This window comes from Ambystoma mexicanum, chromosome 3q, assembly GCF_040938575.1.
Source record: "Ambystoma mexicanum isolate Mex_15411 chromosome 3q, UKY_AmexF1_1, whole genome shotgun sequence".
In the NCBI taxonomy this organism is placed as follows: domain Eukaryota; kingdom Metazoa; phylum Chordata; class Amphibia; order Caudata; family Ambystomatidae; genus Ambystoma; species Ambystoma mexicanum.
The window spans coordinates 1253642891-1253665343 of record NC_090926.1 but is presented as its reverse complement, the minus strand read 5'-3'; the positions used below and the strand labels follow the sequence as shown (position 1 = coordinate 1253665343).

The 22453-nt window shown below is 45.9% G+C and overlaps 1 protein-coding gene across 1 annotated transcript in view; it reads right to left on the bottom strand.

The window, feature by feature from the left end:
- The window catches only part of YIPF2 (Yip1 domain family member 2), a 183004-nt gene that overhangs the window by 146459 nt on the left and 14092 nt on the right, over positions 1–22453 (bottom strand). Inside the window, exons 2-4 of the mRNA XM_069604253.1 lie at positions 9954–10011; positions 4382–4524; positions 3912–3992 (exon numbers count right to left, since the gene is read on the bottom strand). Of these exons, the coding sequence (XP_069460354.1) occupies positions 3912–3992; positions 4382–4524; positions 9954–10011 (282 nt within the window). The remainder of the gene's footprint in view (positions 1–3911; positions 3993–4381; positions 4525–9953; positions 10012–22453) is intronic.

Sequence of the window (22453 nt, the reverse complement as noted above, 5' to 3'; positions counted from 1 at the left end):
CTAAATTTCCCTGTATATAATGGGGTCTTATAATTGACCACTCAATATATTGATGTGAACAGGTAACAATGAACCGTTCTCAGTTTTTGGGGAATATTTCCATTGATATTTTATTTCACAAGTTTCCTTCGTGACACAATGTACTATGGTTTGTACATTTTGAACTTTAGATTACATTGTGTATCCCTACTTTAGAGATACTCAATAGTTCAGTGCAATGGGAGCCTTTCCAAACACACACTCGCATGGCGGCATTTTAAAAATAGGTCATTTTTTTTTAAATGACCATGTCTGTCTTTACGTAGACCGCACTGATGGAATTACAGACCGTTCCCAAAGAGGAAACCACAGACACATCCAACATCCTAATGGTGAGGCCAAGCAACTTGCACACAAACATTTTATCATTTTTGATGTGGTCTAAATTAGAATACTAATATTAATTTTCTATTGAACAATGGTATGAATATATAGATCAATTAAAGGACCCTGATGCTACATCGATCACTATTCTTGAGTGAACAGCCACCTCACTCAGAATATTCGTTCAGAGACTATACAAAATATTCATTTGTGCATGTTCAACTTAAAACATATTGATTGTTATGTATAATATTATCTTTTGATACAAACTGGCTTCAAGGCTTCTTTGTCAATATCGACCATCTTTTACATGTGATTTTATTTTTGATGTTGCATCTTTACTATTACAATTACTGTTATATAGGCAGAGCCTGGAACTTCAACAACGTACTATTCTTCTACTGCAACCGGTCTGGAGGATGCGGTATGAGAAGTGATCATTTATTGATTTATAATAACAGTTATTGATTAACTATATCTATTTACAATTAAGATAACTTTTTTGATAATTTGCAATACTGTCAGCAAATGCAAAGCATTCAATCAACAAACGATGTATTTATCGCAGAAACACACGCAACAATGAAAGTAAACCTTCAGAAAGATTTACTTTGTCACTGAATAACATAGACCCTCACTATATGAATGGTGTATGTTTTTGTTTATAAACTTTAGCTGCTTAGTGAAAAATTCAATTGTTGAAAACAAAACAACCTTACAACACATCAAAGCGACCACAACTTAATCAATATGTCTTGCAGGATGATCTCGCACCAACTCTCTGAGACATCTCTGAAGGTTATCAGGTACAGTTTTCAAATATGTCTTTTTAAAATGTTACATATACACAGCGTTCAACCTTAGGTCAATACTAATTTAAACATTTTAATCAGACTATTGACCGTATCTTTTTACATAGTTTAACTTCTATTGTAAGGTCGACAATCATTAAATCATCTTTCTCAAGATGTACTTTGTGAGATCTAAGATTTTAACATTAAATTGTTTAACAATTTCATCAATGTTCTTTGAATTTATGATAAGTCATTTATAGCGCGTTTCTAGGCGCGACAAGACGAGGGATGGAAGACAGAGGGAGACCAAGACAAATGATCTTACTAGGCCTTGTGTCGTTCAGAACGTGCAAGTGGGAGAACGCCAAGTGCAAGGGCAAAGGGAGGGGGGTGCAAGGGAGAAAACTGGGAAGCAATGCTCTGAGTAAGTGCAGCCAGGGAAGCACGGCTCTGGGTAGTGCAAGGAGAACAAGGGACTGTAGGGTTACCGTTACAGCCCCTAAGTGTGTGGTAGGCCCGGAGGCAGCGCAAGGGTGACTAATCAAGAAAGAGCCTGGTACCCAGTGAGACTCGGAGGGTAGCCAAACAACCAGTCGGTACAGCAGACAGGTAGGTCAGCAGGGGTGGGAGATGGAGAAAAAGCAGAGGAGAAGTGGAACATTTTGAGCTGCTTTTGGAACTTCAAGTAGTCCGGCTCAAGTTTGAGAGGGGCAGAGAGGCTATTCCAGAGGGAGGCACCTGCAGAGGAGAGATGTACCCCCATGCTCTGCCTGGAGAAGCATCTAAGCCTCAGAGAGTTGGAGGTAGCTGAGCGAAGGGCTCGAGAAGGATGGTATTTTGGAAGAGAGCGTTGGATGTAGTGTGGGCCCCAGCCCCAGAAAGCCTTGTGGAGAATGCAAAGGTTCTTGAACTTAATCCTTGCAGCCACCGGGAGCCAGTGGCTATATTTCAGGGCTGGAGAGATACAGTCCCTGGGCTTGAGGCCAAGGATAAGTCTCACCAAGGAATGTATTACTGAAGCGGTCGAAATTGAAGAGACACATGGACAAGAGGTATGCATAAGATATTGTAAAAGATCAGTTATCCATTTTACCTGTGATGTAATCTTTAATTTTTACTATGTTCTAATGGTTTCCATAGTGACATTTTGTTATATATGTATATAGGATTCTTTATGTGGAAGAGCAAATTTGAAGGTTTGTCCAATTTCAAAATGCTGTTTTCAGCTTGTCTGGTGGTCGGCAAATCCAAATTTTACTGTTTCAAGGAAAATGCAGAAAAAAAGGGAACATAACACAAATAAGATGTGTATCAGTTCTTTCATTGATATTACATTTTCATGTTTCAATTAATATATTATGTATGCGTGCTATACATAGAGCATTTGTTTCTCTCGTTGATTAGAGGTGTAGGAAAAAGGGGAGCATAAAGACTTGGACAACTACACAAACTAATGAGGTTGCTTGCCAAACCGTTGTCACTTGGGGAGCAGCTACATTTTGAGGCTCAGCATGGTCCTCGCAAGATTCAGTGTCGTGATGCAGATGTCCAGTGGCCGGAATTTGAATTGAAGGTCAGCAGTGACCATGGAAAGTAACACTGGATCATTGCTACAGCACACGTCACCCAGAAGAAATATACAACACAGAAGATGTTTCAGAATTGCTTGCAGAACCGCTCACATAATCCACACCCTCTAAAATAATGCTATCTAAAAGACAGACAATATTTCCCGTTTCCTCAATACATGTGGACAAATCGGAAAGATCACACAAAAGTAACCGAAGCATCTTCACTACTGATTGAAGATTGTGATCGTGATGTGGACGACCCGCTTCCTAGTGTTGAGGACTTCACCACAATGGAATCGCAAACCAGTATACTTCTGGACGTTTGGCTATTAAAGGACCCAAAATACATTGTATTCGACTGCTACCTGATAGAGATTATGAAAATGATGAAATGGGAACATAAATTGCATAGGAGGATTTGTTGCATAGGAGGATTTGTGGGAGTCATTGGTAAAGTTTACTCGTGTAGTCAAGGGCATTAACCTGAAGATCAAGGGTAGCTGTGTACACCAACATAACTCATTTTCATGTTCTGCTCAACTTATACTTGGAAAAGAGCCTTCTGGAAATTTACTTTGTTCATCTGATCAACGTTTAGTACAATTTCAGGTTTTTATAACTGTGGGACACAAGTTCCTTTCAAAAACCCAGTACTACAAATATCAGAGGTATTTCTTGTTCCCCGCGATTAGCCAGGCATGGACACTCGAACAGATGTCAACGGACACTGCTCTCGCTGGCAAAAGGCTGTGGCTTGCTGGTGATGGAGAAATTATTGGGACGTAAATTTAAGACCTGTGCGGGGGTGGAGCAACGGCCCCAGCATTTTAGAATGTTTCTATGGGGGTACTTCCCGACAAAATTAAAACCAAGGAGATGGAGTGCCGCTGTAGACAGAAGGGGGCAGGTTGCTGCTGTGTAAACTAAGACGTGGGGATTACCTGCAGCTGTCATAAGAACTGGGTGTCCCTGCTGTACCGGTGTTGGGGCTGCTTACAATAGAACTAGCCACTGCCATGTTTCCCTGGTCCCTTCATGACCTTAGCCAGCCTGTGACTTGTCACTGGGTACACTGCTGCAGCCCTGTCTGTTCTCAATCAAAGGTCAGTGGTTGTATGGGCATCCACTGTGCATCTCGCAGACTACACAAGGTAACACAGGCGGTGCAGAGCTATTACTCCACCTGTTTAGTGTTGATGTCGAAGAATCCTTGGTAGTATTCAAAAGTCCAAAAGCTTGCAGGTTTCTTTGGCCCGCCCAGGAGCTGCAGGGAAGAGAAAATATATCTGTTAACACGCAACCAAAACAGTCCAACCTCAACTGTTCAGGACTTTGCAGTTATCAACCCCTGACCCCATGAGTGCCAGATGTACATTCCTTGTGTTAGTAATCATAGGCAATCATTTGATGCACTCCTCTTTGATAAAAGCAAATGTTGAGTTGTTTTTCTTAACATTCTCAAGTTTGGGAATCTCCTGATGTCTAACTCCCACAGTTGCCTGCTTTTAAACATGAGCCAAGGATGGGGGCATCGGCAGTGGCCATCTGTCAATGGAAGCCGAGTAGCCAATGGGGTCAAGGATGCATATGTGCACAGGATCAACTATGAAGAATCAGCTGATAATTAGGCTTTCCCCATGTTGCCCTGGTTACCTCTGCTTGGTCAGATTCGCCCTCTGGCTCCTTTTCCTCTTCCTCGAGTCCCATGTCCAGAGTGGCATGGTTCTGGTCAGTGCTGAGGCTCTTGGTTGTGGCCCCAGGATTTTCTGCTAACAAATCTGCTGCTTCTTCAAATTCTAGAAGAGAGAACATGGAAGATATAAACTCATTAGGGGTTTGAGGAGAGGGAATAGCAGTCACACACCTTGGCCACCTGCAAGTACATCCACCTGAGAGCTTTTAAATTAATTCCAATGTAAAGTGGTCTTGAAAAACACACTGCCAGCCATTTTAGCAACCTTCTAGAAGACAGGATCTGTAAGAGAACGGGAAGAGTAGACGATTGGGAAATGATAGAGCAGAAATGTGTGTAGGTGATATATGCAGCTAGAAAGCTAGAAAGCAATGTAACACTGTACAATAAAAGGGAATGGAACATAGTGTGGAGGGTATTGTCTTGACGGTCTATGGTCCCCATTTGCTGAAGTGTTCCTTGAAGAGCAGTGTATTCTGATCTTAAATGAATCACAGGAAAGAGGGAGATATCTTGATGTTAGCTGGAATGTTGTTCCAGGGCGTGGGAGTGTAGCAGGAGAATGCCTGTATTCTGGTCTCCTCCTTGATACACTTCTTGGATTCCAGTCTGGCGATATCTTTGCTCCAGGTGTTGCGTTAACCTCCTGAGATGATGATCTCTTCAGCTACGTAGGCTGGCGTCTTCAACATTAGAGCCCTCTAGAGGATGCAGGCAGTATTGAAGGTGATATGGGCTTGAAGGGGTAAATAGGTGTGCTGCAGACTGATGGACACCTTTCTGAGGTGCCAGATTACTGGTTGGGCTACCTTGCAGGAGGACATTGCTACCATCCAGGTGGGAGAGCACGAGATTCTGGGTGGCGAAAAGTCTGCGGCAGGGATGAATGTTTTGCTTTTGGCACAGGACCGAGAGCTTGTGTCTTCTGGTTGATGTGTGCTTTGAAGGAGAGCTCACAATTTATGGTGAAACAGAGGAATTTTGCACTCAGTGCAAGATGCGGGGAGAATCCACCGAGATCAATTTGTGTTGGCCAGTTTTGGACTTGGGTGCATTTGGTGGTACCACCGAGGAGGACAAACTTTGTTTTAGCAGGGTTGAGTTTCACAAAGGATACAGGCTTCAATGGTGGAGTAGTAGTGTTTCAATTGGTGTATGTCATTGATGCAGTTGACCTTCAGGTACAGCTGGTTGTAATCAGTATACTGGTGGATTTTGATGTTGAATTTGGCCAAAAGGACTCCAGTGACTTCAGGTAGAGGATGGAGCCTTGTGGGACCTTACAGGTCACTGGGCACTGTTGGGATCTGGACGAGCTGGTGTCTATTGGCGAGAAAGGAGCTAAACCATCAATTGACTGTGGCATCCAATAAAATGCAGGTGAACAAACAGTGTCGGGTAGAGCTTTGAGGTCGGCTATGTAAATCAGAGTAAAGAGGTTGATTAGGTCCAGGGGCCATGGGTTGCAGTCGTCCATGATGGGAAGTCCCTAGTTGATGAGCTGGATGGTAGCGCTTCCTGTGCTGCACCATGGCCGGAAGCCGGACTAGCATTCCTGAAGTAGGTTGTGCTGGACAATATTTTTGTGTAGCTGAAGTGAGACGGTCTTCTCAATGATCTTGTCAATGCGGTGTAGATCGGTGATGGGGTGGTAGATTGCCAGTTTGTCCGGTTGAGTGTGAGCTTCATTAGTAGGGGTAGTATCTGGTCAGTCTCCACTGCATCAGGGAAGAGGCCTTGCATGAGTGAGGTACTGATAGCATGGAGGAGAGGAACGAGACCCTTTCCTGTGATATTCCTCAAGATGTAGGTTGGGATGACATCCTCCCTGTAGGAGGTGCCCTTGAGTGAAAGGTTTGTAAGTTCTCCAGTGTTCGAGTCTTGAATTTTGACAATCTTGGGACATGGCGAGGTGGTATTTCAGGGGTGTCTCTGGTGCAGTTGTCAACGTGGCTATGGATATTGTTAATTTTGTCTGTGACGATCCTGTTGATTGCACTGCATCTCCATGTATATGCAGGTACTGATGGGGCTGAAATGGATGACGTTTTTGACGGCCTTCAGAGGGCCCTGCACTTGTTGGAGGCTTTTGTTTTGAATGCTGAGTAGTAATGTGCCTTGGCTGGGGCGATGAATCTCCTGCAGGCTGAGGGGAGGCTTTCCTTGGTGGTGGGATATTCTCCTAGTAATGTTTTTCTCCACATCTTTTCTTGTTTGCAGATCGAAGCTTTACTGTCAGCATGTTCTTGCATTTACTAGTGGCTTAGTTTTGTTGGTTTGTAATTTTAATGGTTCATAAATGTTGGCAGAGACAGTTGGACTACAGTCAAGCAGGTTGAGAAGGATGTGGACGTCTGATGAATAAGGATGAAATTCAGGCTGGCGATGTGTTGGTTTTTTTAAGAGTTCTAGGGGATGTTTTTGAATAAGCGTCTAAGAGTCTTTCGTGGTTTCAGTTGGCATTGATGGCAGGGCTTTGAGTGCTGGAGGCTGATTGGTATGGCTGCATAGTCAGTCAGATCGAGTTGTAAAGGTGGGAGGAAATTGATGTCTGGTGATGAGGTGAATACTGGGAGTACTGCCTTTGGTGTTGGGAGGGTTGTCCAGGAGATCAAAGAGCTTCTTTGGTTTTCTAGATTGCTTGTGTTCCTGAAAGACTGAGCAACACATTGATTGAATGGTTCACAGATAAGGCAGTGATGAAGCAGGATTTCATCCAGGAAGGTTCTCTTACTCTTTGGCGGGGTGTAAATCCAGTGGAAAGTAGAAGTTATACTGTGTGAGAGAGGAATGCTGCATGCCAAGGGACTCCATGGATTAGAGGGTTGATGGATCCTTCAGCGTGCATGTCCATGAAGACCTGTGGAGGACATGCTGAATTCAGAAGGCAGCAAGGAGAGGGATTTCCAGGATGTGGGAAGAGGTGGGGGTAAACCATTATTCTTTCATAATGGGTATGTCCTGGTTGTATGTGGTGATATATCGGCAATGTCCGCCATGTGAAGTACAGGGGAGTGAGCGTTGGGGAGAATAAAGCGATGTGTATGTTTAGGAGGAGCAGATTAAGTGGTTGTGAGTGGGATTTGTATGGGTTAGAGATGTGAGGGTGATTGGTGCATGCTGAATGTTTGAGTGTGAGAGTTAACACAGGGAGGTAGGGTTCTTTGATTGTGGTGTGCAGGGCCCCTGTCCATTTGCCCTTTGCAGGCTATACATTGACCTAACGGGTGTAGCACTTGTCTGTCAGACCTTTATTTATTACACACCAAAGCCTGCAGGCATCAGGGCGCACATCTACACATGGACATTTCAGTCAGACAAGACAGTACATATAGGTTAACTCCCGTTCTACTCTCCATTTGAATAGCAGGGTTTAAGCGTTTACTGAAAATCAATAGCTTTTTTCATGGCATAGGTCCACAGGCAGAATGTTCCAAGCCTAGGCCGCTTGCAGGGGAAAAGCGTGGCCATTGCCCCTTGTTCTTTTCAATTAGGGGATAACTATGTGTTGAGCGGTACTAGAGAGTAGGGGTCTACTCATTGTACCAAGTTCTGTTGGAAGTACAAAGGTGCTTCCCCACAGAGGAACTTGTGCGTCAATGTGCTCATCTTGAAACGCACCTTCACAGCCACTGCAGTTCTTTCCTTGGGGTAGTTATGTGCTCCCTTCTAGGGATGTTATTAACAATCCTGATTGCCTTGTTTTGTATCACTTGGAGCTTTTGAAGGCATTCTTTGCAAGCTCTGCTGTGTAATGCGTTGCAAAAGTGTAGTCTTGGCATGATTATAGCTCTAACAAAGGTCTCACAATTCCTGCGTGTTACCAGCGCTTTGATCTGTTTTAGTACTCTCAGGTGATAGTGAGATTTTATTTACGCTTCCATCCACCTGTGCATCTGCACCAAGGGAGGCTTCCATGAAGACTACTATAAGAGTCTTACTTTATCCTACACAAGAATACGACAGCCTTCCACCTCAAAGTGTGTGTACTCAAGCCCAAATTCTGCTCAGGATGACCGGGCAAGGGACAGCCTAGCCAGGAGGGTTTGAAAGGCAGGGAGGAAGACAAGCCACACGGAAGGCTTAAGTCATAAGAGCTGGTGGATAAAATAAAAAGAGAAAAGAAAACAGTAAAACGAAACTGAGACAATGTGGATATATACAAGCTCAACACAAAACGCAGGGTTTTAAAGGCAGGGATGGAGACGAGCCGCACAGAGGGATACATGAAGGAGTGTCACAGGAGCAGGAATTTGGTGTGCTGGTATGTTCCGAAGTGAAAGTTGTGATGGCACATAGGGTATGTCTACTGTGTTAAAGTCAGTTGCTGCAGGACGGGTGAAGGGACTCTGGTGGCGTTGTGGGTCACTTGTCGCCACCAGCTCCCCAATTCAGAAGAGAGGATTCCCTGAACTCCTCAGCCCATCACAAGCCTATGGTTCAGAATTCTGACAACACTGGTCGTCTAGTACTGGCGGGGCTGAGAGCTTTGGGATGGAGCTACCCAAAAAAAGAAAGAAAACAAATAATCTCATGCCAAAGATCCAGATAGGGGTCTAAAGAAGTTAAGCTACCAAGAATAGAGAAAGTCACAGGTTTGCGTCAACAGGTAATCCCAATAATCTGTGTTGAGCCCTCCATTACCCCAGGGGGGTTGGGGATCAGGGGAGAGTTGGAGATTATAATAATTGTTTTATAACACGCTTGATACCGGGGACCAGTTTCTAAGCGCGAGCCTGGGATTCGAACCGCGTTGCCCCCGAGCTATCCTCCCGGCCTAGATCTGGATTACAATTCTAGATCCAACACGGAGATCTGATGCAGTCTACCCTCTCTGTAGGCCAGGAATACTCCTTGCCTAGTAGGTTCAGGAAGATCTACTGTTCACCTTTACTAAGAGGTTTCTAACTGTGGTCATGATGAATTCGCAGAGAGAAATCTCTCCGATTTAAAGTAGAGGAAATGTGCTGATTTAATGTTGTTCAAACCACATGTGTAACAGATTTAGTGCCTTGGCCCCGGCAGGACATGGACCCATTCCCATGAAGGAAGGGGGGCAGCATAGCTCAGGTACTTATAATTATATGGAGGACTAATTCAAAGGAGGCATGAAGTAGCAATCGTGAAGCAATGTACATCCATGCAAACCCAGACTGCTGGACCTTAGCCAATACACAACTCTGACTGGACACCAAATGTCACTGGCCTGGGTGTGAGAGTTTAGTCACCTATATCAAGGAGGGAATCCTCATTCAGCTTTCCCCCACTGGTGGTATATAAGCCCTGTCGAGCGCCAGAGCTAGCTTCTTCAGCAAAGCTTTGATGTTCTTCCACGGCAAGGAGCTCCTTCACCCCACTGCCTAGACCCGTCAGCATTACAATCTTTAAAACCAGTTTCAGTTACTGAGAAATTATACATGTTTGTATATGATCATGCTAAAAGCTGCAAAGTTTTCAATCAAGCTACAGAAACTCAGTGACAAACATCTCGATTGATGATAAATATGGCAAGAGTGAAAGGAAAAAGTTTACCTTGAAATTGAAGGTCATCTGGTGAGGCCATTGCTACACCTTCAACAGGTATATGACACTTAAAAAAATGAAAACACAACACACTATCAGGCCCATGAAGTTCATATGTACATTCTCAATAGAGGCGCAACTATGGGGAAGCAGAGCGGTATTTGTAAAACACACAAGGGATACAGAATCACCTTTCTCGATATTACATGGAACGACAAGAAGCGGAAGTGGATGTTTCACATTTGAGTCTCATAGTGATGTCTTCCTGCAGATTTACAACAGCGTACTCTGGGAAACCCATTACTCATCTCGGTTACCTGTAGCAGTCTGCGCACCAGTATCCCACAATCTGGGCAGCACCCCATACTACATTATAAGACAGTCCCTGGAAAATATATGTGTTTTAACTGTACTGGGATTTACATAGTGTCCTTTCCTGGGCCGATAGGATAGCTCAGGAGAAACGCGCCTCCCTTGGAAGCAAGACAACACTGAGCAGCATGGGTTAATCAGTCAAACACTTAGAGGCCAGACTCTGGCATTAAGCGCAATATAAAAGCTCAATTCAATATAGATATTTTTCCCCTGATGAACATGCTAATTTGCTCAACTTGCACTCTTGGTCCAGTGCGTCCCTTCACTAGCACATCTTGGTTCTGAAATTCCCCATGGCCAGCTAGCTCATATTGCAACATCTATTTTAGTAGCTCACTTCTGACTAGCACTACCATTTTAACATTCTCCTTGCATATAGCTAGCAGTACTACCCGCCCAAACTATCTCACAATAGTAAGGGCGAGGGACATGTCGGGTGTTAACTGCATAAGGGTTGAGAAATGACAGTACTGTGTGCTTTGTGACCAGGGTAAACAAAGAAATGAGAGGTGGAGCAAGCAGCTTGCAAAACCACTACCCTGTACATCGCCAAACCACACAATGCAGTAATAGACGCTTGATTATCTAGCATGCAAAGGTATGCGACCTGCATGCTGCTCGATCACCAGGCCGAGCACCTCTCGGAAACATGAAAGGTGTACATGTAGGTAGAATTACAAAGTCCAAACCTCTGAAAAAAGTGCAGGTTCCAAAATGGCGGTGAGTACGCAGAGTGAAGTGCAGGATAGAGCGTGGTAGTGCAGCACTGGGGTGCGGTAAACAAGACCATGTAGAGGTGACGGTAGGGGTGAGGGAAAGCAGAGAGGAGTAGTAAGGGGCGATAGAGAACAGAAAGGAGAGAGTGTAGAGAAGAGGAGAAGGGAAGACAGAGCGGAGAGGAGTAAAGGAGGAAAGTTACACGAGTATAGAAGGGAGCGACAAGAGCGGAAAGGAGGGAGATTTTTATGTTCAGAAGGTACCCCCGCAGGTGGCGGCAGAAGCTTGTTTCTGTCACTATGCAATGTTGGCGTGTCTTAGTCGGTTTCCTTCCAAGCACTGCAGGAATATATGTATGGTTGTACTCCATGTTGGCAATCCCCCCTCACTGAAACTGGGCGGTAATAGTATGAAATGCCTCAGATGTTTTATATGTTGGTTAATGGACACATCTTATTCAAAGTTGTTATGGTTTTGAGATGTGCACTGTATTGGGTATTTTCAGTAGTTGTAAAAAAAAAAAAAAAACAATAGGAGACTACAAAACAACACCCTTCTAAGTATTGTAGTTTTAAGGAGACCCCCATACTGAGGGGCACAGGGAGTTAAACCACCTGGGGGAGCGTCCACAAGGCGAGTGTATGAGAGTAGTGAGGAGATATTCCTCACATCCCAGAATTTGAGAATTCTGGAAACTGACCACGGGAATGGCACTCCGGGAATGTCACTCCTGTTGTTCAGACAAAGCACTTGGAGTACAGATTGCTAGCCTGAAATTCCACTGCATAGTCTACATTAAATATACTTCACGTTACTCTTCCGATTACTTGCAGTACTTTTTCCTCCATCCATATGAGTACATTTGGCAATTGGAAACAGAACACTCAGTATCCACAATCCAGCATCGCCCTCTACACCAATCATAGTGCAACTTAATTCTAGGACTATTTGTGTGTATCCCAGTGAAGGGAATTTGTAACTAGATAGGCTAGGCCTGAGGGTCCTTCTAAAGGACCTGCTAAGACACTGTTGGGAGTCACACCCCCTGAAAGACATATTGCTGAACAATTACTATCTAGATAATTGTTTATCTCCTCTTGCCCAACACATATAAAAGCATCACCAGAAGCCACAACATCGCCAGGCTGGAAGCAAAGAATTGCAAGAGGGAAAAAAGGAAACATGCCCTTTCTTCTATACACCTTCTCTAGATGTTACCAACGCAGATAAGACTGCCACCCTCCACCCGACACTTCAGTAAGGATCTGAAGACCCTATGCTTGAAAGAGCACCTCACCAATAGTTGATTGCTCCATTCAAGCCTAATTCTCCTGCTCTACAGTTGCCCCTTCCTCAACGTTCCCTACCCATACTACCTCCTATGCTCCCCTGGGTGCACCGCCTTTGCACAGCGCTCTTGCTACCCAGCTATTTTCACGCTTTATATACCATATGCATACACATAGATATATTATGTGATTACTTCCTTATTGTGTGTGTTAACTGTACACTCCAAACCAATTGTCCCAGGAGGATAGCTCAGCGGCAGCGTGCTTTACTTGGAAACAAGATGACACGGAGCAACACAGGTTCGATCCCTGGGTCCGCGCTTAGAAACCTCTGGGTATTAAGCACGTTATAAATAACCTATCATATGTGGTATCCTAAATGTTTGCCTGGACTGCTCTGCTTTTCTACCACTTTGAGTCACAGGAAACTAAGGAACGCCATGTAAAACAAATACATTTGACTCCCTAAGAGGGATGCGGTGTACCTACACAAGCTGAGACTTATAAGTTAACTGTATCCGTGTCAGAGGTGTCAATATGCATGCATCTGTGCACAGGCAGTGATATGTGTATGCCAATGCCCGGTCAACAAAGCCACCTCTTCGCTAGAATTATTCAAAACTCAACTGAAACCCCACCACCCTTCCACTGTACTATCCAAAGTAACCGCCCGACCGAGGCTGTCGATGTCAAAAGAAATACAATGTCCTCCAGCAGGGCCAGCCTTTGCACAGACAGAGCCATGGCGAAACAACATTCGGCAGCCGTTGCCAAAATATCTTAACCCCTGACAATATTAGCACTCTAGACCAACATTACAACCATAGTTTGTCTGCGTTAGACTCGATGAGTTGTATCCTACAAATAAAAACCTGGAAGACTCGAATTTGAATACCAAAAGCAAGAAACATTTAATAAAACGAGAACAAAACTGAAGATGCTCACAAAGAAAACGTCAATAGAATGATCCTCATTACAAGCTCAACAGGAATTCCAGGGGATTTACCACACAGCTCACTTACTGTTACCAACACTACTCCATCCTGCTGATTTACTATGAGCTTACCAGCACTGGTAACACTTTCTCAAGCCCCGTCTCACTTACTGTTACCAACCATACATCATCCTGCTGATTTACTATGTCAAGCCCCAGCTCACTTACTATTACTAACCCTACTGATTTACTATGAGATTACAAGCACTGGTAACACTGTGTCAAGCCCCATATTTGGAGTCCATAGACCTCCACTGGGATTTTGGTGGATTTACTGCAATCAGTAATTACGCCACAGTAAATATGACGATTTTTGGCCTTAAAATTGATTTTTTAACTCCAGCATCTTGCTGGAAGTGAAGCCTTCACTTAATGGACAAAAGAAAAATGTGGTGGTGTGGTTTCAACTGCACAGCTACCCTTTATAGTAAAACCCTTTATAAAAGGTGCATGGAAAGAGCCCTTATGAGCATAAGGTTCTGTCCTAGATGTGATGCTGGAAATGCATCGGAGGGACAGGGCCTCCGTATCCTTGTCCTTTACTGCCTTTTTATCGTGTGTTCTGTCATATTTTCTGCGCAGGAGTTCACGTGGGACTCCTGGCGGTGCAGCTCTCTCTCTTTTGGTTTGGTGAACAGACCCGTGGGATACCATTACGGCACCCGTGGTTGGGGGGTACAACCCAGTGCCCCTAGTGTATGTTTTTGGGCGCCTGTGGGTGGCCTGCAGAGCAGGGTATGGGCTGGTGGCAGCTCCATGCTGACTTTGACAGGTGCGCTGAGTATCCTCCATTTTGCGGATAACCCGGCCCTGCCATTGGAATCAGTTGATTCCTGATGGAAAACAATATGGCCTCTGTGGCCTCTTGCTTTCTATTACCTATTACCTTGTTTTCCCAAAGTCCTGGGAAGCCCGGACTCTGTCCCTTCCCCCTGACTGGCTGTTGGGTGGAAGTTCCATATATGGTGTTGTTGTGAAGTCCAGTCCAGACTAACTGGAGCCTTCCCAGTGACTGTATGTTGTGGGTACCTCCTGTGGGTGGGACCTGGGTGAATGGAGTGTGTGACCAATATGCACTTCTTTTTGTGGCTGTCTGGTTTCTAGTATGAGAGAGACAAAGACTGAGACAGCCCTGCCCGAAACTGGCCTGAATGCAGTGTGTAGTGTTGAATGGCCGAGTACTTGTCCCAATCCACATTTCTTGTTGTGAGTGTCTGAGAGGGAGGAGGATGGCCTGAATGCACTGTATGCCTGATTGGCTGACAGACTGCATGAATGCCCTTCTGTATGATTGGCTGCTGAGAGTGACCCAGCAGTGTGGCTGAGAGACAAGATAGTATATCTGGGGACCTCTCACCACTGGAAATTGTTCAGAAGCGTTCAGAAGCTGTGTCTACACTTTAAGAGTAACTGGAACTGCTGTTCCTCGACGCCCAGCTGGAAGACGAAGACTTGCTGTTGCATCTGCTTCGACCTGATCTGAAAGCTGCCGAATTCGTCAAGGACTGATCCGAGAGAGGACCTGGTAAGGCGCCCTCTTCCCGTGCTCCGAGGGACCATCGAGCACCGCTAAAACCTTCGCCGAAGCTCCCTGGAAGGCAGACCATCGAAAGGCTGCCGACCCGAGACGGGACCGCTGAGGAGAACGAAGCAAAGCACCCGGACTTCGCCGCTGTCGAAGTCTATTGCCGTCGACCAGGGTTTGCAGGTTTGTGTAACCGCTGGAGGCCCGTCAAAGTTGTGTTGCTCAGCTGTGGGGACCACTTGACGCCGTGCCGCCGACAACCAGAGCCGCCCGCTCCTTTGCCTAAGAACAATTGAATCCAAGGAATCCCTTGTCCGTAACATCGACCGCTTTGTCCCGCCAGAGAAAGTCGCGGACGACCAATGCGCCGAGAAGAATCCGCCGGTGGGTTTCCCGCCACCTGAAGGCCACAAAGACTTCGACGACTCGACGCCCTTGTTGGGCCACAGTTCTTCTGAAACTCTTTGCGGTCCTGAACAATCTATCGCCGAGGTGCCCCGCACACCTCATCCTCGCAGGACGTCGCTGACGAGCACCGCCTGGATCAACATCGGGGTCTCGGCACCCTTGAACTCCTCATCGCCGCCTTCGACAAGTTCACCCTCTTCGACGCCTCTGGACGATCCGTGGCTCCTGCTTTAAAGGGAGTCACTCAAGAAGGATCCTTCGACGCGTCTTCGAAGAACTCTACTCTACCAGGTACATTGGGGGGGTAAAACATTATAGGAGGAAATAAGGCTATTGAACAATATATGGACTGGGCTTGTGCTATATCTTTATTTCACAGGTTGCTCAGGTGAGGGGGGGGGGCAGAAGTGGGATCTCCACACAGAACTGTGCCTAGTGGTAGGGGCCAGAAATATGCCTATTGTTTCAACCATCTTGCGTTCCTTCCCATCTCCATTGCTGGTTTCCTCGTTATTGATCTGTGTGACATTTTAACCGTACAGTTGATGCACTTTAATGAGATTTGATAACATTGGTGGTACCACTTTAGAATTGTATATCTTTATCATTGTTGATTTCCGAGTACAAAGTGCGTTATTGTGATCGTGTACATACCTTTGAATATTAATTATATGAAGACTGTTTTCAGTAATACAGTGTGTGGACATTCCTTTGTGGGGGTTCGGGAACTACACTGTACTTACGAACCAGCCTGCATCACCTCCTGAGAAGCTAGGCCTTGATTGCTCGTCCATTGCTACCGCTTGAGAATCTTGGCTGGGGTCCTCTGTGCCTCTCCTCTACCATATAGAGAGCGGAAGTACCGGCACCCCCACCAGTATCTTCACACTAGGTCCTCTACTTATTGCTAGTTATTGTTTCGGTTATTTCCACATTTTGAGTCTCCCATCTCTATGCGATTGACTCGCCGATCTTTCTTTCCTTTTCCCATGAACTCCATTCTAATCTTTCTGGCCATATTCTTGTTGTCCAATCTTGGATGGCATCCCACTATCTCCATCTGAATCCCTCTAAAACCGAGGTTACCTTCTTCTCTGCTTCCTCTCCCATCAATTATCTCCCCCCCTTCCATTCCCCTTCACTCTACTGCCTGTAACTTATCCGTAATCTTTGATTCCTCATCTTTTTCCTCACACCTGTCTTGTCTCTCGCTCTTGACGTTAGCAACTGTATAACATTCGCAAGTCTCACCCATTCCTTACACTTCATGCCACTAATATCATGCTCTCTTCTTTGGTCTTTTCTACTACTCGTCTATTCTCCTTGGCCTTCCCTCATACCGATTTTCTCCCCTCCACTCAATCTATAATTCCTCTATACGTCTTTTTGTTTCTCTTTCTCTTTGAGACTCTATACGCCCCACTTTGTTTTCTCACTGCTTGCTTTCTTTTGACTCATCTATTCTATCATTTCCTTCTGCATAGTCTTTAAATGTGTCAAATATCTTGCACCTCCCCTTAACTTTCTCCTCTTGTCTCTAAATTCCTACTCGTACACTCAATTCCTTTCGTCAGCTCGGCACCCTCCAGATTCTGCTCTTTCTCCTTACTTGCTCCAAAGCATTGGAAAGCTCGCCCCTTTCCCTCTTTTCTATCACTATTACTCCTTTGTTTAAAACTCGTCTTAAAGAACATCTCCTTTCCTCTTGATTAATTTGGCCAGAGATTAACTCATCCACCTTTGATTATTGTCCCATTTATATTGGAGTATGCAGCGCTTTGGTGTAAGGCACTATATAAAGCTGATAAAAATACCAATAAAATACAAAAATACCAATATGCTTGCACAAAGTTTAATGAAAGAAGTGTGAATATTGCACAAAATTCTTTTATGACTGGGCATAAAAAAGGTTCTCCATGTATTTTCTGCAATTTATACAGGTTACCCAATTTTGAAATAGTACATGCGAGCAACTGAATTCTGTAGAAGGCAACTGAGATATCCCACCATTGTTTTAATTATCCACTGCAATATCATGGTTTTAATTTGAAGGCAAGGTGCCCTGGTAGAAGTTGCAGTTAATTGCAAATTATTTCTAACGGATCAAGTTCCTTGTAGATGAGTGTCCGTAGATCTACTGAATTTCTATCACGAAAGATCCACGATTTGTATTTCATCGGTTGAATTCCATTACTAAAACCCAGATGTTAAACCTAACTCCAGTAGAAAACAGGTCTTAGATGGGAACAGGAAGTGGCACTAGCAGGAGTTCATTACAGCTGGTATAGTATCACCCAATGCCACAACCAGCATTTGCTGTTTGAGTTCACTTGAAGGTAGGGCATCCTCCCGGATATTCCACTGGATGGTTTCTACTCAATCCAGTGCCTTACATATAGGGTTTTGCAAGTGTCTTTAAACTAATATAAGAAATGTTTAGCGATTTCTGCCCATCCCTCAACATTTGGCTACATTTGCAGACAGAGCCATGCAAACTCAATTCTTTTGCCTGGTAATCGCCACCCTCGTTTCATTACCAGCCCTCTTTCCCCACTCTTCTTCATTCGCCCCACTCCTCATGTGCCATCTTTACAGTGCCTATACCAAAGCAACAGCTATTGGCTTTGCCAATGTGGGTTTAGTTATTAACTAGCACTTCTGATGATGATCACTGGTGTATGCACTTAAGTGACTGAAGATTTTGGGAATGTGTGGAACACAGCTCGCCAGGTTAAAAATGCTAAACATGTGCCTACAGCAAATTGACACAAATATATTTTTGAATTGTCATATTAAGCCAACATACCAGGCCTTCACCTAAATATGTAGTGTTAACTGGGTAGAAGTTATTGGCATCTCTTGGATTGTTTAACCTGGGGAATGTAAAATATCTGTCATCTATTTTATTGCCTTTTAGGGACGCATGTTCCCTATGGAATAACCCCCATCCACCAAAACTGCAGTGTTTTATCATTTGTTTGACTTCTTAATCAAATAACCATGGTTCATAAGGAAAACTAACAAAATACAATGTATCATAGTAACACGTGAAGCAAGCCAAGCAGGGCTCAGTTTAATAGGAGAAATGGCAAGAGAGAATTGATATCTACAAAAGGCAGAGCAGTAAATTAGTTGGATTAAGACATTACAAATGAAAGCATAATAATTACAGATGTCAATAGAGGTGAAACCCCGATAAATTTGACAGAAAAAGGAGGCCACTCATGCAAAATCTTGCTCCAACGTCCTACAGCTTCATTAGTGCCCCGACCACGAAGTGAGAACACTTGGTAGCGTGGCCCAATCTTCAGGAGTTTAAAAATCAATACATGAATAGGTGGACTGAGAAGGTGAGAATGGATTAGGAGCTCCTGCGACAGCATCCAGCAGGAGGCCGCAACGTGTGAGCGAGAAAAAAGTATTCACGTAAATTACCTGTTTAATGTTTTGCATACAATGTCCTGTAATTTTCAATTCAATGTTACGTTTGATACATTGTTACGTGACACTGTCCCTTTAAAAAGGAGACAGGGATCACGTGGACAGGACGTGGGAGCGGGGAGGAAATTAGGGGAGGTCATACGTGTTGAGTGTTTGACTAAAGAAGACATTATTACTATCTCCAGTGTCGCGTCCTTGATTGAATAGGCCATCCGGCCTAACAATTGAGGACGAGACGAGGCGGTCTCCCGTGACCCGGAGTCCTTGGTGGGTGATCCTACCGCGCCAGACCGGTATTCCAGCATCCACCTGCGGCGTGCCCTCACACGGGGCACTTACCGCATACAGGCGATCCCGCCCTGCTCCCAGCTACCCGATCCCGGGTCTCCAACGAGACACATCCCAGGAGCTCCACAATGTGTGCACACTACACAGGCCCAAATCCAAGCTGCGCGTCAGTCCAACCAGCGGCCGTCCTCCGCTCCAAGTGCTGGGGCACAGAAGCACACGCGGATCCACCAGGTGGGTGTCTCCTCCTTCCTCGTCCTGCAGCGCTCCCTCCCACGCAACACAGCGCCTCCTCTTCGCTGCTCCCAAAGGACCCGACAGCCTCCACACGAACTGTTCTGACCCACATCCGTGAAGAGGATTTGCCCGTCCCTGTAAAGACTGGAGGGGGGTGTCTGTACTCCTGCTCTCTATATGGTAAAGGAGAGGCACAGAGGACCCCAGCCAAGATTCTCTATTTGGTAAACATGGGCGAGCAATCAAGGCCTAGCTTCTCAGGAGGTGATGCAGGCTGGTTCTTAAGTACAGTGTAGTCCTAAAGCACCCACAAAGGAATGTCTGCACACTCTATTAGTTAAAACACAGTCTTTATGTAATTAAGGTACAAGGTTATATACACAATAACTCGCTTTGTGCTCAGTTAATCTACAATGGCAAATATACACAGTTCTAAGTGGTAACACAATTATTATCAGATTTCATTAAAGTGCCTCAACTGTACTCTGGTTAAATGTCACACATCAATTAATAACGGTAACCAACAATAAACATAGGAGAAAGGCAGTTGGTTAGAACAATTGGCAGAATACTGGCCCCTACCACTAGACAGTTCTGTGTGGAGATCCCCGCCACCTAGGCAACCTGTAAAATAAAGATATACCACAAGCCCTGTCCATATATCGTTCAATTAGTCTTATTTCCTTCTAAAGTGTTTCTACCACCCCAATGTACCTGGAATAGCAGAGTTCCTCAAGGAGGCGTCAATGGATCCTTCTTGAGTGACTCCCTTTAAAGTAGGAGCCACGGATCATCGATGAGCTTCGAAGAAAGTGAACTTGTCGTCGATGATAGTCGATGGAAATTTCGATGGCGTCGAGGCAGCTTCTTCGGACATGCGGTGCTCGTCGTTGACGAGTCTGAGACGTCCTGCAGGGATGAGGCGTGCGGGGCACCTCAATGTCGATAGTTCAGGAGCACAAGGAGTTTGTGAAGAAATGTGGCCCAGCAAGGGCGTCAAGTCGTTTGGCGTCTCTACGGTCTCTGGGTGGCGGGAAACCCACCGGCGGATGCTCCTCGGCACGTCGACAGCCTGGCCTTCTCCGGCGGGATAAGATGGTCGGCGGTGTGGACGAGCGTGTCCGGGAATCAAAAGTCTTAGGTAAAGGAGCGTTGCGGCTACAGTCGTCGACGGCTCGGCATCAAGTAGTCCCTGCTTCTGGGCAACTAACTTCGACGGGCCGCCAGCGCTTATAAAACCTGCGAACCCTGGTCGAAGCCGGTGGATGGCTGTCCGGTGCTTCTCTTCATTTCTCATCGGCGGGACCCGTCTTTGGCAAAGGTTAGCAGTGCACGATGGTCCCTCGTGGCTCGGGAAGAAGGTGCCTAACCAGGTCCTGGATCAGTTCTTGAAGACACAGCAGCTTTCGGATCGACGAAGTAGAGCCACAGCAATACTTCTCTTCCAGCAGGGCTTCAAGGTTAAGCTTTAGTTTCAATGTCAGTTTCAACTCCAGCTTCTGAACGATTTCTAGCAGTGAGAGGCCCCCAGATATACTAGTTGATCTCCCATTCATTCTGCTGGGTGACACTCTGGAAACCAATCACACAGAAGGGCATTCAGCAGTCAGTCAGCCAATCAGGTGCACAGTGCATTCAGGTCATTCTTCTCCATCCAGACACTGACAACACAGAATGTGGATTCGGACAAGTACCACGCCATTCAACACTACACACTGCATTCATACCAGTTTCGGGCAGGGCTGTCTCAGTCATTGGGCCTCATTACACGGACGGCGGTAAGGGTTAACGGTCACCGTTAATGGCAACGGTGACCGTTAACCCTTACCGCCGTACTACGAGGTCCCTTAGCGGGTTGGAGTTTTAACGCCTGCTTTTTGCAGGCGTTAAATACCAACCCGCTAAGGGACCTCGGAGCTAATTACGGCACCGCAAAATTGCGGTGCCGTAATTAGCGCCTTCCCCAGTCCCATAGAGCCCTATGGGGCAGAAATGGGAATGGGGAAGGGCAATGGCGGAAAGGGGATTTACCGCCCCTCCAACCTTGGAATGGGGCGGTAAATCCCCTTTCCGCCAAGGCGGTGCCGGTATTTTACCGGCATGGTCCAGGGTGCTAATAGCACCCTGGACCACCGCCTTCCGTGTAATGAGGCCCATTGTGTCAAACACCAGATACCAGACATCCACAACAAGAAGTGTATATTCATCACACACTCCATTCACCCAGGTCGCACCCACAGGCGTACCCCCAACATACGGTCGTTGGGAAGGCTCCAGCTAGTCTGGTCGGCACTTCCCCCACACTACCATATATGGAACTTCCACCCAACAGCCAGTCAGCGGGAAGGGACAGAGTCGGAGCTTCCCGGGACTTCGGGAAAACCAAGTTAACAGGCGAAGGAAGGCAAGAGGCCACGGGGGCCATCTTGTTTCCATCAGGAATCTACTAATTCCAATGACAGGGCATAGGCATCCCAAAATGGAGGACGCTCAGGTCACCTGTCAATTCAGCACAGAGCTGCCACCAGCCCGTACCCTGCTCTGTGGGCCAAACACAGGTGCCCAAAAACATACACTAGGGGCACAGGGTTGTACCACCACCCATGGGTGCCATAAGGGTATCTCAAGGGTCTGTACACCAAACCAAAAGAGAGAGCTGCACCGCCAGGAGTCCCACAAGAACTCCTGCGCGGAAAACACGACAGAACACACGGTAAAAAGCAGTAAAAGACAAGGATACGGAGGCCCTGTCCCTCCGATGCATTTCCAGCATCACAGTCCCACCGCAGACTCATGGCGTTTGTCTCCTCCCAACAGTGATACTGCCAGGGTCCTTTGGGCAGCAGAACGCGCGTGCCATCCTACCAAAGCCCACCACTCAGTTCAGGTGGAGAGCTCCTCAAAGACATACAAGAAAGAAAAAAAATAATATTAAAAAGGGAGAAAGTAAAGACAGTGATAAAGGAGTAGAGACGGACAAGGCCTCACATTACAGACCAAGTGTCAACCACGAGGCCCACAGCTCACCAGGAGCCACAGGTTTTGCACGCAAAAAGCATGTGCACCTGCCTACTCAACAGCTCTAGCAAGGTTGCGCCAGGCAACGCACAGATACCTCAACTGCCACACTTGCCACGATGAGTGACCCAACGCCTCCTCCACCCCCCATTAGGTCTACGGCCACCACATGGCGCATACCACCCCCATTCACCATGACCCCTCAAGTGGACAAAGG